The sequence below is a fragment of the Xenia sp. Carnegie-2017 genome, unplaced genomic scaffold (genome assembly GCF_021976095.1).
Source record: "Xenia sp. Carnegie-2017 unplaced genomic scaffold, XeniaSp_v1 HiC_scaffold_1, whole genome shotgun sequence".
Lineage (NCBI taxonomy): Eukaryota > Metazoa > Cnidaria > Anthozoa > Malacalcyonacea > Xeniidae > Xenia > Xenia sp. Carnegie-2017.
Window position 1 is genome coordinate 7,749,021 of NW_025813402.1, and position 15,790 is coordinate 7,764,810.

The following is a 15,790-nucleotide window of genomic DNA, read 5'->3' on the forward strand; positions in this document are numbered from 1 at the left end:
ATAAATCAGAAAAGTGCATTTTGGTTGAAGTTTACTTAAAAATCATTTGCACAAGCTAAAAATTTATTCGCACAAGATAAAAATAATTCGCATAAGCTAAAAATATCAAGCGTAAGCATAATGAAGCATTAAAAGCGTTTTAAGCAAGCATATTTTCCGAAATGAACTCCGGCAATATTTTTCGCAGAAAGGAAAAGCATACATTGCAGCGGTCTTTTACATTTGCCAGTATTTCCCACTGGCTTAATTATCTTCAATCTTGCATTGGTAATCATTTTTCTCGGTCGATAGCTCAACTGGACTCCTTTTTCTTTTAAATATATTTGGAAAACATCCTCTTTCTTTTGCTTTGGGGCTCAATTTGATTTCTTTATTCAAGGACTGGGCTTCTTCTGGCTTTTTCAATTCTATTTCTTTGGTCTTTTGTTGTCCAGAAACTCGGAAAGCGCCTATAGATTTCCCCGATTTTTTCTCTTTTTGTTTAGATCCTGGTTAAAATACAACATACGTTTATCGACAAACGAAGAAGAGAGGCTGGTCATTTTTTTTAAAATGGAAGTCATATTCATTATTTTGAAACTGTCTGGGGACATTTTGAAAATTGTAGATTAGTCAGTTTTTCAGTCAAACTACAGATATACCATTGTCATCTAAATGTTTGTTTTGTGAGTAGTTATTCCCATTATCATGTAATTGTTACTATAATACTATATTTATTACTATTATTATAGCCAATGAAAAACGGTGGTAATTTTTTTAGTTCCTGAACTCTACACCAGTAGTTCAATCAAATCAATTAATCGATCAAAGAGAATTTGCAAATTAATCATGAATACATGTTACAGCAATTATTAAAACGTTTGTTTTAATTTGTCTGATTCGCATTATTGTTTTCACAAAGTTTGTTTTAAATTTGTCTGAAATAATTTAGTCTGAAATTTATAATGATCATCAGAAAAATTACCTAGTGGTTATGAAAAATACTTTGCTGTTTGGCCAAGCTTCAAGGTTTCCCTGTTTTGAGCGTCATCTCCCCTTTTGGAGATGACGTATACTCTTTCTTGGCATTATAAATATCGGTAGATTGTAAATTTTCATTTAGCAGACGTTGACACCTGAGGAGTAGTCTGCCGAAATGCATTGTGTTGTTTAATTTAGAACTATTGGGTTAATGCTCTTTACTTAAAACAGTTCTTTTAAGAACTATCAACTTATTATATTACTTTTACAATTCACTATGGTATTTTCTATTTTAGAACTACATCCAGATATGCTAAAATGTACCGATCTGTTTGCTAACGTGATATTTACGTACGATTTCAGATATAAAACAAAATTTTGACAATGAAACTCATACGATTATACATCGGGAATTCAATGATCACAAAAAATTTTAATCATTAAATTTGATAAGTAATTTTTGAACTATAAACATCAGTCGCGTGAATGATTTGACATACCCTAATCCTAGCAACAAACTATGTATGTTCTCTTCTCTGACATAAAATGAAGCATGCTACAAATATGTCATACAAGCAGTGCTGTAGGCTGCCTGCAGGATATGATGACCACTCACAGTTACGTAACTGGGAGGGTGATGCAACGGTGTCAATTGACCGGGCACTCCGATGTTTAGGTGCCTTCGATAAGAACTACGATATACCACGGCTTTATTTAACAATGAGAATACGTTTATATTGAATCAAATTAAAACTATAGACGTACAAGCGGTCTAATAAATATCCGTCATGGTTTTAGTACATTGTTAATGAAATAGGAATGTTATTCGTGTTGAGGAATGTTTGGAGGCGTGCTCTCTACAAAATAATCAAGATTATTCTCTAACCAAGTATGTACGAGTTAAATGTCATCAGTTGTGGCTACATGAATTTATGTTTACCAGCGATGTTGGCAAGGGGTGAAGGCAACTACCCCCACCCCCCACAATTTCCCATGCATAAAATAAGTAACTTGAAAATATCAGTGATATCAAACGCAGCGTAATATACATTTTGTGGGTGTTTGCCGCCTAAAATACAATCCTTTCGACACCACTGGTGTATACAACCAGCAGCCTATACATATTGGAACAAAGGGAGCTTACAAATTACTGCTTGACAGAGTGCCCTCCATAAAGGTTACGTTACGCCACCGTTCACTCATTGTAAAAACCATACATTTTTAAAGAAAAAATCTAAAATTTACGTAGCAATTTGGTCATACCAATGCATATATGTAATTACCTATTGCTGCCATAGTTTTGACCTGTTCATTTATACCTCCCTCTTGTACATTGATCGATCGACTTTGAAAAATTTTGTGAGACTGATGAAGTGGTTTTACAATTCTTGGTGGCAGTGAGTCGATATGCGGATGGATCTTTCGATGTCTTCTGTTCGAAACCTTTGACTTTTGTCTTTCTGCTCCAGTTTGCTCATTGAAAGGCTATGAAAAACAAATGATAATTGAAACAGGACCATGTTGTTTGAGGTCAAATACAATATGTATTCTTACTGTTTCATTTGTTTGCGCAAATCTTATACTCGGCCTCAAATTTGAGTCTACAGCGTTTAACTTGCTTGCAGAAGACTCCATGCCTGCATTGATAAATGCCTCAGCTCTTAAAAAATGACTCTTCGTGGTTTTAACTCTTGATTTGTTGAGCATTCCGTCATTGATCATGTTGAGTTGCGATGCAAACTCCGTCATCATTCAGATGCTAAAATAAAGAGAGGGTTCAAGAATTATTCAAGATATATATGGCTCATTTGTCGAGAAAGAGAAGTCGTCTAATTTTTATTGCCCTTAAAACAACAAATATAAGGAGCATTACTGAATATTTTTGGTTTGCGGAAGACTTTACTTAATGTAAAGTTCTTTGTTTGTTTTACTATTAATTTGACAACTTTTTTTCACACATTTGTTTTTAAACCATGGATTTTTTTTCTTTGGAAACGTAAATGCCTTTGTGTTATCTTGGATGCTTTTCATTCTCATTTCTTCCTTGCTTTTTGATGAGATGCCGTCACTCTTTGTCAGCGAGCCCATCATGAATTTGAGACACGTATTTTTTGAAAGCTTTTGGAATTTAAATTGTAGATAAAAATAACAATGTAAATGTCTTCCTTGCTCCAAGAAGGGAATTATTTGTCGACCTTTCTCATCATTTGATTGTTTCTGACTTTTTTGTGTTTGATTTAGGGCTTTCTGACGCTGGCTTTTAACGTCGTCAAACCTTTCAAATGCCAAATTTTACTCGCAAAGCTTATAAAAAATTCAATATTTGAGTTTTTCATAAACTACGACTCCTATATCTTCAATCTTCTGCAATTCCATGCACACGCACAGAATAATATTACGTGTTGTCAATCATGGGAATTATTATCGCTTCCGCTTAATCATAACAAAATCAAAATCCAAAGGAGGTTCTGAGGCCGATGAGCTCTGTTTTCTGAGCGCATCACATTAAAGAGTACTTTCTTTTGGGTAAAAATTGGTAATGTGTGAAAGCACATGCCGATTTATTAAAATAGAGATAACAAGTATAACATAATCTAAATTAATTATTTTACACAATTTAAACAAAAATCTTTACGAATAAAGTTTTTCTGTATAGCACAGAAAAGGTGGGGTGATAAAATTGCCACCCCGGGAAACAAGTCTAAATAGTACATGCAAAATCGACAGAGAGAAAGGGAGGGAGTGAAGGGTGGATTTTTCGATAAACTTCACCTGGCGACGGCCACTTGCTGAATGATATGCGATTTACTAGTGCATTACCTGTGCACCTGAATCACACTATGTGCATGTGAACAAAATGCAAATAATTGTAGCAAACAGCCTGTTTGCTCGTGCAGCGTCTGCAATGAACCTTGAACTTCATGACCTAAGCACGCGGACTGCTTTGAGTAAATAAACTAAATAGTAACAAACTTTCCCAGTACTTTTGTATATGTTAAGAGTGTGCCCCACCCTCTCTTCGTTTCCCCATGATTAACATATCTCCTATTTACAATTTAAACTACATAACCCGCGGAAGCAATAAAATTATTATTCGCTTATGCAAATAACTCCTTTATGACCCTGTTCACATGATATGCTGGATTCGTAAGACGTTACATAACTTTCTCTTCTCCCCAGTAAGTGCAAGCAATAACGGCAATTGGGGCTAATTCTGGTCTAATTTAAATGTATCGTAATGAAAAGAACTTCTTTTTAGACCGATAACAAAGTAGAGCTTTTTCTGTAGCATAGCGTATGTATGAGAGCAAGGACTGGAAAAGTATAAAGTCCAAATAAGACCGATCATACGTTGCCCTTACAATGATACCAGAAAGAAGCTTTCCCACTGAGATATAATGCATTGTTAAAGACTTAAACATTCACTGCTGAAGGTGTATTATATTTGCTTCTGCTAGTGGAATATTCAATGAACACATGATTTGTATCGCTATGTTCTCGTTCATTTTTGAAAAAAATCGCACGAAATTTTTAGCTGCCAAAGCGAAACGTATTGGATTCGTGCATTCACACGACAAGTCGACAACGGAACGTCGGAATGTATCGGATGGTTTCATACCACTTCCATAGCGGAGTCAAATAGTCAACAGATACAAAACAGATACAAAACAAATACAAAGCCTATCGGATTGCAGTGGAGCCGTATGAACGCAAGGCCTGTCCGATACGAAAAGTAACCGGTATAAAACCAATGCGGTATCCATTAATTTCGTAGAAGCACTATTGCTAATGCGCATTTAACATATACGACGAGTTTTTTTAAAATAGACATGTTTCGACATCTCATGATGCCATCTTCAGTATAAGTGAAATAATAAATAATACAAGGTTTATATAAAAGTATTGTGATACATAAATTACAACAATAATATAGAAATAAGATAAATTAATGGGGAGCGTCCCATTAACGATTCATTATAAACTAAATATTGTATTGAATTTTAAAACTTGAACTGCCTTTTGTAGGTATTTGGTTATGTTTTTTCCAGTGCTTTGTTTAAAATACTCCAGTCGAGAAAGGATAGATTATTCTTTAAACTTTCTGATATTTTCGTTACTTCATTCGATAACTTCCTTTCTTCCTTTGTTCGCTTTTAGATTGTACTGCGTAATAATTGTTTGCGTACCTCAAAGCTATCTTGGTTGTTGACATTTGCTAGTGGAAAGCAGAGAAACTTTGGATAAACGCCGAGTGAAAGATAATCTTTGAAAAGACAGTTCAAGTTTTTAAATTAGAAAAGACAGTTCAAGTTTTTAAATTCAATACAATATTTAGTTTATAATAAATCGTTAATGGGACGCTCCCCATTAATTTATCTTATTTCTATATTATTGTTGTAATTTATGTATCACAATACTTTTATATAAACCTTGTATTATTTATTATTTCACTTATACTGAAGATGGCATCATGAGATGTCGAAACATGTCTATTTTAAAAAAAATTCGTCGTAGATATTAAATGCGCAATGCGGTATCATCTGAACAGGGCAATACAACCAAGACTGTATAACTTTAACGTGAAGAAGAAAAATTAGACATTTCGCGCTACGATGTGCTTGTTGCTGACTGCTGGATACAACTAACATTGACGATTTTAAATGTATACGTATAAATTATAAAAAACCTAAAGTTTACTATGGAAATGAGTACTGGCTTTACAGTCTTTCCTCGTGAAGAGAAGTATACTGTCTACGACTTTTAGCTGGTCTGAGTTTAAATGATATTTCATTATATTTATCCGATGGCTGTCAACAATATCAAATATTCAAGTAAATGGTCATCTAAGAGCTTCATGCATAAAGAGGAATGGGGATTTATCCCTGAGGTGTAGCTCGAGGATAAATTCTCGGTACTTTGATATTTTGCTTTGATTTGAACATTATTAACTTAGTCATTATCTTCATTTCCTCTCGTCAACTGTAAACGAAAATTTGTTGGAGTACAGTTTCCAAAAAGTGAAACCTTTAAATTTACATTTCCCTACAATCTCGTTATTTTGACAACTAGGTATGTTTTCCTAAAATCCTACTGCGGTATAAAATCCTACAGAATGTAGATCGGCCAGTGAAAGTTAGCCCGGGCATTAAGGGAAGGAATTGCATTGCAATGTCCATACGTATTGTGCATAGTTCAAAGTATGTAAAGCAAACATAATATATATGGCATGTCATTCTCTATGGGTCATAAATATGGAATTATACGGCAATAATATGACAAGTTCTTCTTGGTGGTTTGAAAACCAAATTTAATGATAAAATGGATGTGTTTATTTGGCGTAATTTTTTTGAGAGATAAAGACCATTAAGATATTTACAAAGAAAGAACTTTGCGCTTAATGTTTTTCTGCACATCAATTCTGCAATGTTTGTGCATTTTTCAATTAGAAACGAATGATTTTCTTTCTTTACCGATAACATTTTTGCCGATATTAGGGGCTGATTACATGGAGCATTTTCAACCCTGGGTTGAACTGAACCCTTTTAAGTGAGTTGAAATTTCAGCCCAGTCTTAATACGAAACATTTGTTATACCAAACGTGCGATTATATGGCAAATTTTCAACCCAGTGCTGAGTTCAACCCCGGGGCTGAAATTTCAACCCTGTTTCTGCAAATCGAGTTGAAATTTCAACCCAGTGTTGAACTCAGCACTGGGTTGAAAGTTACGCCATGTAATTGTTTTCAACCCAGGGCCGAGATATTTGAGCATGCGTAGTCTGATTGTTGTCCTTAGCAAAATGGAGGAGACGATACATGAGGATCTGGAAAATAAGGAAGAACTTGTAAATACAAGCACTTATCGCGAAAGAAGATTTCGTTGGGACAAGGATGACAAAATGGAGAACTTGATACGCTGTTTGGCCAACTATAAAAGCCAAATGGAGTTTCAAAACATGGATTTCTATGCTGATAAAGTCCGATTATACGAAGCAATACGCGTGGAAATGGCGAAAATATATGCTGATGACCCGACCCAGTTTGGTCCGCCATCTGTTACAACTCATCCAATATTTGGCTTGAAAGATGATGTCCTTAGTGAGGAGCAAAAAGAGAAAAAAACCCTACGAGTTGCGCAAGATCATGATAAAAAACTTGTAAAGAAAGGATATCAGCGTGTCCATGAAAAACTGAAAGAAATTCGACATAACTTCTCTGTTGCTGTAACTAGTGGACGTCGCAGTGGTAGCGGAAAAATTGTGTTACAATTTTATGATGAACTGGTGAAGATATGGGGAGGTTCTCCGGCGACAGAGCCATTGAAATGTGGAACTTTCACCGAGGAAGTTAATGCCACCAATGCAAAAGAGCAGGATGATGTAATTTTTCCTACTTCTCTTTCCCCATCAGAAAGCCTGAATGATGAGAACAATGATGTTTCATTAGACGACTGTTTGGACCTGGACAGTGGTACAAGAAAACGGAAGGCAATGGCAATGGTTCCAAGATTAATTGACAACAAAAGAAAGCATCTTGAACGACAGTTAAGTGCTGCCCAGCGTGACCAGCTCCTGTTAAAGGAGGCCAAAGAAGATGCACAATTCAGGAAAGACATGACTGATGCAATAAAGCAGTCTGATGTAACCTTTGCCACAGCAATGCAGCAAATGAGTCAATCTATTGCCCAAGTTGCCCAATCAATGCAAATGATGACTCAGGTATGTGCACAGCAAAACAACCATCTACAAGGCATGCCCTATAGTCCTAATCCTTACCATGTTCCTGGTCACATGCCTAATGCAACATTCCACAATAATTATGGTACTTGCCAATTCGATTTTGAAGATCATTGCTCCCGGAAAATTGACAATGACAATCAAAATGCATAAAACTGTTTTACTTATGAAACTCTTTAACAACAGTGAATATTGCCTTTCTGTAAAGATGCATGCAAATTATGTATTTTAAAATGTTAAATACTTTTCCAATAGTTAATATTTGATTGTTTGCAGTATATTCCACAACCTGATTCTCACAACAATAAAACAGCATTGTTTTTGAAACATAAATGTATGATATTCAATAGTTTTTAATAGTAGCAAGTAGCCTGTAAGTTATGTTAATAATAGTTATAAGGCAAGTTATGGGTAATGTAATCTGTTAGTAGTGAACGAACAGTTTCACCATCTAAGTTGTTACATGAATATATTTGATCAGGCACATTTGGTGTAGTATCTTCATCTTGTACATGTTGTAACACTTGCAAGTAAATTTCCTTTTCATTTAGTAAAAAGTCACCATTTTGTTCGCAGAAATTGTGCAATACAAAACAACTGTATATGACTGTTGGAACTAAATCAAACTTTATGTCCACTTTTCGGTTGAGGAAACCCCAACGAGCTTTGAGTCTGCCAAAAGCACATTCAATTTGATTTCTTGCTGACCTGAGCATACTATTAAATATTATCTGGGCATTGTCTGTGCATGTTTGGTACTCCTTTAGACAAAATTGTGTTAAGGGGTATGCTGGATCCCCTATAAGATAATTTGGAACTGGATCATGACCTAGTAAAAGTGTGAGGTAGGTGATTGGTAACTGTCTGCTGTTAAGCCTTTTACAAACAGATGAATTTGCAAACACTTTGGCATCATGCACTGATCCAGGCCACCTACACTCTACATCCATAAAGTAACCCTTACTGTCACAAACAGCTTGGACATTGAGAGAAAAATACTGTTTGTAATTAAAAAAATCTTGAGAATTTTCTGGTGGGCATTTGATTGGAATGTGAGTACCATCAATCAGTCCAAAGGCTTGCACCATACCAAATTTTAATTCAAATTCAGAAGCTTTTTTCCTCATTTCATTCTCATTCTTTGGCAAGAAAATGTATTTGGGCCCTAATAATTTGTTGATAGCAGAACACACTTCCTTAATGACTTTAGAGGCTGTACACTGATGAATGCCAAAAGTATTAGCAGTCATCCACAAAGAGCCAGTGTCCTTAAGGTAGTATAACGTTACAGCCACCTTCTTGCTTGAGCTAAGCAGCCTGTAGTTGGGTGAATTTGGTTTATGACCAATTACAGGATCTAGTTCAGCAACCAAACGGTAAAAGTTTTCTTTGCTCATTCTCAAATTTTTTTTCCATGAAATGGATAAAGCATTCTCACTAATTAGATTCCTCCACCACTGATCGGTCCTACCAAATACTACCCAGGTGCTTCTTGGTTTTCGGCAAAGCCGACGAAGCATTAGATGCCTTCTCTTTCTCATCAGTTTCTTGGTTTTTGCTTGAAAATATGCATCAAGTATCCTTAACCTCTTCTGCTGCATCATTCTGTATGCAATAGCCATACCACAGCACTGTATTATCAGCGCTATTAAGATTCCACATTGAATAACTTGAAATGTTGTTTTTGTGATTTTCGGCAGCCATGTTTTATATATTTAAATTTCGCGCGTTTACCCGGTAATTTCCATCCCCGGGGACAAGATTTCCATATAATCGCAATAAATTTCAACTCACTTAAAAGGGTTCAGTTCAACCCAGGGTTGAAAATGCTCCATGTAATCAGCCTCTTAGTGTCATAAAGCTGCCGCCAGCATCAATATTTGAGTGTGGGGAAGAAGTTACAGGGATGGGATGTCGTGTCCGAGTCATTTCGCGACATCAACCATTGAGTTTCTGATTCATTTCAAACTTTAAATTTTGCCCCTAGATTTTGAGCACACATTCTGAACGCTGGTTTAATTTATATTATTTAATGGTTTAAATGCAACGTGACCGCACAAGTAATTACAGAATATGTCAATATATGTCAATATTGTCACATAAGCATAAAATCCCATAGAGGACAAACATGTGTGGCGTAATGTTGCGCTAGTTATTTTATTTGTTCGATACATTATTTTAAAAGCTTCTTTTGAAACTTGAATTTAGGAGTTTTACGGACTCCAAACCTATAATGATGTAAGTTGATGTAAGTGGCTAACATATAGTAAATGCTTGTTCCGAGCCCACCAACATGCATTTTCCGCATGCAGGCAAATTCGCGTCGCCACTATCCGTGCAACATATTTGACTCTACTCAAGAATTTTTTTCAAAGAATGCAGTTTTGTTAATTGATATATAATCAGTGTTAGTGTTAGTGTAAAGTTATAACAAGTCTCCACAATGCAGAAAGTGTTTTGTGTGGATGTACATTATCTTTTATAATTGTACACATGCTCACAATTATCTAAGAGGTTGAGTTATAAATTCATCCTCTCTGTATTGTCATTGATGTACATATAAATCACAAAAAAAATTATACTTTTCCTTGCTAATGATGAGTAAGTTGATTATAAAGTCGAAAAACTCTATTATAACATGTTGTCTTTCATTAAAGCCTCTCTCTCACTCCCAGCATCTTTTACATTTTGTTTCATTGGTTAAAGATCCATTTTTACTTCCCTCTGACACAGTATTCAAATCAAAGTTGATGTATAAATGATCATCGTATGTTCCCATGTTGATGTATTCCTGTTGAAGAAGAAAACATGCAATTTTGACATGTCCACATGCTACAAACATATTTAACTGGGCATACCTGAGTCTTTATTTCGACAGAGTCGATAAACTGACTCCACATAACAAAGATAATTTGATAATTGATAAAATACAATTTACACATCAAACGTGTTTGAGCAGGTAAATGCCACAATACTATTTTACTCTACTAAAGCGGATGTGAAGATTAAAAACTTATGTAATTTAGCTTTTGTAATTTTTAGACTGCATGATGGTCATGGTCGACTCTTCCACTTAGAAATTGTTCGTATACTTGATAGTTTCAAAGAGAGATATGTTTGTAAACAAGGATATTTTAATGTGAATTTTCTTGATCCTTTGATTTCATTTCAGCCTCAATATAACATCTTGCAAACGTTAACTTACAAAGTCATCATTACACATATGGTGCAAGTTACGAGCGAGTAATTCAAATTTTGGTCTGCGATGCGGTGCAATGTCCCAGCAATCCATCAAAAGCTTATACCTAGTTAACGAGAAAGCAGTGGTTACAGAGAAAGGAAGTTTAAATTTCGTACTAAAAATGAGTTTGTCCCATTACGATGTATTTAGTTGTATTTTTTTTTATTTATAAAATGATGAATCCCAATGACAACATTACGAGAAAAACTCTCAGATTCGCACAGTAAACTTGACATAAATTAGAAAGACAAAAATTTGCATAGTTAATTATGTTTTCATACAATTCGTCGCTGCAAATCGATGTAGTAAACCTTAAAACATGCAAAGGCTAAGAACCTCAATCGTGCAAACGACGATGTAAATTCCGGATCATTACAATATAATTGAATATGTCTAAATGAGCAGAGAGGCTACACCCTGTTGATAGAACCGAGTAGAACTTCATTCTTTGGAAATTTTATGACAGAGTTTGAATTATTGATAACTGCTTTGATTTATTTTTAATTATTCTTGATCGACATCGATTCAAAATTATTATTTTTACACACCAAGAGTAATGATTTCCCATAAGACGATAGCGAAAGACCATCTGAATATATAGATTTTGGAGAACTTCAACTTTTATCACGAAGTATTTATCTTGCAATAACAGATGCATAGACTTGTGTTGTACGTTGAAGAAACATAAATTATAAAAATGAAATTTAGTTGCAGGGAAAAAACGTAGAAATTCAGCTTACACATTGCTCTTTGTCGTCAAAATTCCATCCAAAAGGAATTCAATTGCCATCCATTTGATGGGAATCGTCCACCCTAAGAAACATACTGCAACTTTAATCAATGTCAAGTCAATTAGCAAAATATGTAAGAATTTATCAAAACCCTTAATAAATTGCAAAAATTTCTCTATTTTCTTTGAAATTATAAATTTTCAGGAAAAAGTCTGCAATAAAGTTGCAACACTTCATATTCTAATCAAGAAATTTTTGTTCAAGACCACATTGACCCATTTCTTTATTTCAGATTTTTATCATACTTCAAAACCCACAAGAGAAACAAACAAATTTAAACGAAGCAAACTGCTTTTCATTGTCAAAAACTTACATGATAGAATATAATACAATATAACAGAATATTGTAGAATTCACATCAACGTTTTAGAAAATTAATGGCGGGTCCGGCGTGAATTAAAATAAAATTTAACAGCTCAATTTTGAGTTCAAAAACATTGGCTTAACAAAATGCAACTGATTGTGTATTTTAAAGGAATAAAACCGTATTGTTGGAGTTACTTTTTAAGTATTTTGAAAGTTGAACACATCAAATAGCATGCTGTTGTATATTATAACCTACCTATATTAGCTACGTGAACATACAGTGCACGATTATTTAAACAAGGCTATAATTGCCCAAAATATTAAGCATTAGACAAACCGCTGTTTTACAAATGTAATGATCTTTGATGTTTGTGTCTTGTGCCAATCCAAAATTTGAGACTTTGCAAATTTTGTTTTCATCAACTAATATATTTCTTGCGGCGAAATCTCTGTGGATAACCTGCAGACGTTTTAAGAGCATTCGATGGATTTCAAAATGAGGATTACAAAGTAGATGGGTGAAACAAATTTGCAATGTAATTACCTACAAGCAATTTACGAAAGGAGGGATTGAAAAACCTGAAAACAGCGATGATCTGAAAAAAGAAGCTTCATCAATTTGTCAAGATGTCTGTGTGTAAACGTTATTTCTCTGAGCATATATTTGTCGTGAGATGTTATCCAATTTCTACGTCTCAAATTTTCAGTAAATAAATTACTCATTGCTCTATCTTTTACAAGTATTCCTACGGGTTTTCACACACCTTTAAATTTTCGAGATGCGCCATTCCTCTAGCAACCTGTGTACCGAACATGAGCAACTCATTGGAAGTCAATCTTGATTACGGTTGCTTGTAACAATCCAGATAATACTGATTTCTTACACCACGACTAGCTCGTAGAAAGCTTTGAAGGTCACCATGGGCACAAATTCAAAGATGGCTATCAGCGGTTCTGAAAAAGATTGAAAGCACGAGTTAATCTCGTTTATGATGGAATTCACTAACCAAATAAATATAATACCTGATCTTGTACAGCAGCCCATTAAATTGATAACATTTTTATGAGGTTCAATCAGCTTCAACAACTATAGTTAAGTTTCTGTAAGCAAATTTTAGCAGAGGGATGCTATTTTTCTGGGGGAGAAATATTACGAAGAATAATATAAAGAACGACGACCACGATAACAATGATAATTGTTGTAACAAGAATCACAAACCACAAACACAATCACTACAACATCAACATTAAAACAATTAGTAAATATTAGAACCACGATGACAATAATAATTGTAGTAACAAGAATCGTAAACACAACAACTACAGCATCAATATTACAACAATAAGTAAATATCACAACCACGGCAAAACGAAAGCAATAACAAAACATCAACAAAAGCGATAAAGAGAACATTAACAAACACAACCAATGCAGCATCAAAAATCAAAGTAATAACAATAACAACAACAACAACAACGACAACAACTAAAACAAGAACCACTACAACCAAAATGATCAGTGTCAAGCTAAATCGAACAGGAATTTCTTTCTGATAAAATCCCCTTTGACAAATTTAACGGCAACTGGTGTGCTAACAGAGTTCTGACCGTTAATTCCTTCGGCTTTGGCTTCCATGAAAATACCAGAGCCAAGTACGTTTTGTAGCTACAGTCTCTCTCTTGGGAATTCCTATTTATTTGAAGTATATAAATTAAGAATATCACCAGAAGCTGAGCCAATATTGGTCAATGGACGATCACCATTTTTTTTGCAAGACGTTTATCAATTCTGTTGATTGCAAAACGTAAGATATTCAAGTTATCGCTCAAATAACTCGTGTTCTTCGCGTCAATTTAAATTATTCGTTTTTTAGAAATACTAACGTTGTCATCATTAGTGCACTTTGCCATTCGTTCAGCATTTTGTATCGGCTTTTTTACGCTGTGTCGTCTTCTTACTTTGATCAATATACACACGACAATAACGGTAAGAATTCCTCCTGCCACCCCGGCAATAATAGCAAATCTATTAACGGATTCTGTTTCCTTGACATGTTGCTCGTCGACGTCTTTGAGAGGTTGTGAAACTATAAATTAAAAAATGCATCCAAGTGTATTAAACGCTTTTTTTGTGAAGCCATTTGTTTTAATTCGTTCATTGACTCATTGCCCGTATATAGTTTTTGCATCTTATAATTTCTAATTTTGGAAAACAGAAGGAGCACCAGAAAAATTGGAAACTGCCTTCCGCAATTTTTGCTAAAATACATTCACTATAGCGTCAGTTTCCTTCGTTTGAGAAACTCAGGTCACTGGAACCGATTCACATTCACAGTTATCAATAGTATTGTATATTGCAAGATTTTAAGCTTTTAATTGTGTAGACTTGTCACATCCAGGGCGCTTCTCAATAGCTACAGTTCTATAATCAAACTTACCTGTGGTGTTGTATTGCTTAAGTATGATTATTATTGACGTTCCAAGATTCGACGTTGCTGACATCCAGCTCATCGTAGTCCTCCATCTGTTTGTGGTCACTGTCTGGATTATAGGAGCTTAAACATAGGTGTCAATTAAAAAGTTAAAGTCCACACTTACGTCAATGAGCTTTCGAATTTTGGGTGATTATAGACAATAGTAGCTGGTTTTAAGCTGACAAAAATCATGAGGTCAGAAAGTTCTAAGTTTTTGTTGTTGAAAAAATACAAAAGTGTGAGAGAGTGACAAAATTGATGTAGTATGATCATCAGATCTATTCTGATGCAAGTGATCTAATCTTTGTTATCATGGACGCCGGAACTGGGGGGAAAGGAGCTGAAGCCCCCCCCCCCCACTTTTTGCAATGGTAAAACAAAAAATATTTAGACAGAGCTGAAGTTATAGTTTAGAAGTGTTTTTTAAGACATTATAGTAGAAATGAAGACTTAGCCCCCGCACTTCATATATTGCTCCGCCATCCATGGTAATGCTTTCTTAGAAGATATAACGCGGATAAAACAATCATCTGACTGATCAAAGTATTCCTGAAACTTCGTTCCTCTCATTCAACAAGTCATGATTTCTACTTCTGAACAAAAAAATACAACTCTCCAAATTTGAAAATGCTTGCACGCCTTCCATGACATGATAAAAAATATTTTCATCGGCCTCAGTTTACTTCTTTACAAGAACAGTAAGATCATTTGGAGCAATAATCAGTCATATTGTATAGTATTGTGATATTGTGATAGGTTATAGCTCCCAATTGTGTAGAAAGAACATTTCTCAAAAGCTACAGTTTATTATGAAACCGACCTGTGTTGTTGTGCCGCTTATACTGAACTGTGGACGTAACAGGCTTTGACGTTACTGATATCAGTCTCAATGGAATCTACTTTATATTTACGATAACTGATGTATTATGTTGATGTATTAAGGATGTCAGTGATATCATCAATCTCATTCGAAAATTCATAATTTACCATTTTGAAAAAGTGTGATCATCCCAGTTGTATCCATTTCCTTGGCCTTAACCTTACCCGTTGAAGTTAAAGCTGTGAAGAAAGAAGTATGCTTGTTTTCAAACATATTACAAGGATACAAAAAAAAAACATGGGATTAAGTAAGTCACATGTCGATTAGTTGTGGAAAGACAATATGGTTAAACGTCGCATGAAAATTGAGAAATTCAGGATATCAGATTCATTCGAGTTTGCAACGTTCACTTGAAAAGATAACGCTGAAAAAACAACTATCTAAGTGATCAACGTATTCCTGA

At 34.8% G+C, this 15,790-nt stretch overlaps 2 protein-coding genes and 1 pseudogene across 2 annotated transcripts; 1 reads left to right on the forward strand and 2 right to left on the reverse strand.

Annotated features, from left to right (window-relative positions):
* Positions 1–1,516: 1,516 nt before the first annotated feature.
* On the reverse strand, positions 1,517–2,709 carry LOC124438446. The gene is made up of 3 exons (XM_046988587.1): positions 2,515–2,709; positions 2,244–2,445; positions 1,517–1,668 (listed from the first exon to the last, which is right to left on the reverse strand). Exons 1-3 carry the CDS (start codon positions 2,707–2,709, stop codon positions 1,517–1,519), a joined length of 549 nt encoding a protein of 182 aa, XP_046844543.1.
* Positions 2,710–6,659: 3,950 nt separating this feature from the next.
* Positions 6,660–8,179, forward strand: LOC124437579. Its single transcript, XM_046987550.1, has one exon. It carries the CDS (start codon positions 6,730–6,732, stop codon positions 7,846–7,848), a length of 1,119 nt encoding a protein of 372 aa, XP_046843506.1. The 5' UTR covers positions 6,660–6,729; the 3' UTR covers positions 7,849–8,179.
* A 3,297-nt stretch (positions 8,180–11,476) lies between these two features.
* Positions 11,477–13,944, reverse strand: LOC124438450 (annotated as a pseudogene).
* Positions 13,945–15,790: the final 1,846 nt, after the last annotated feature.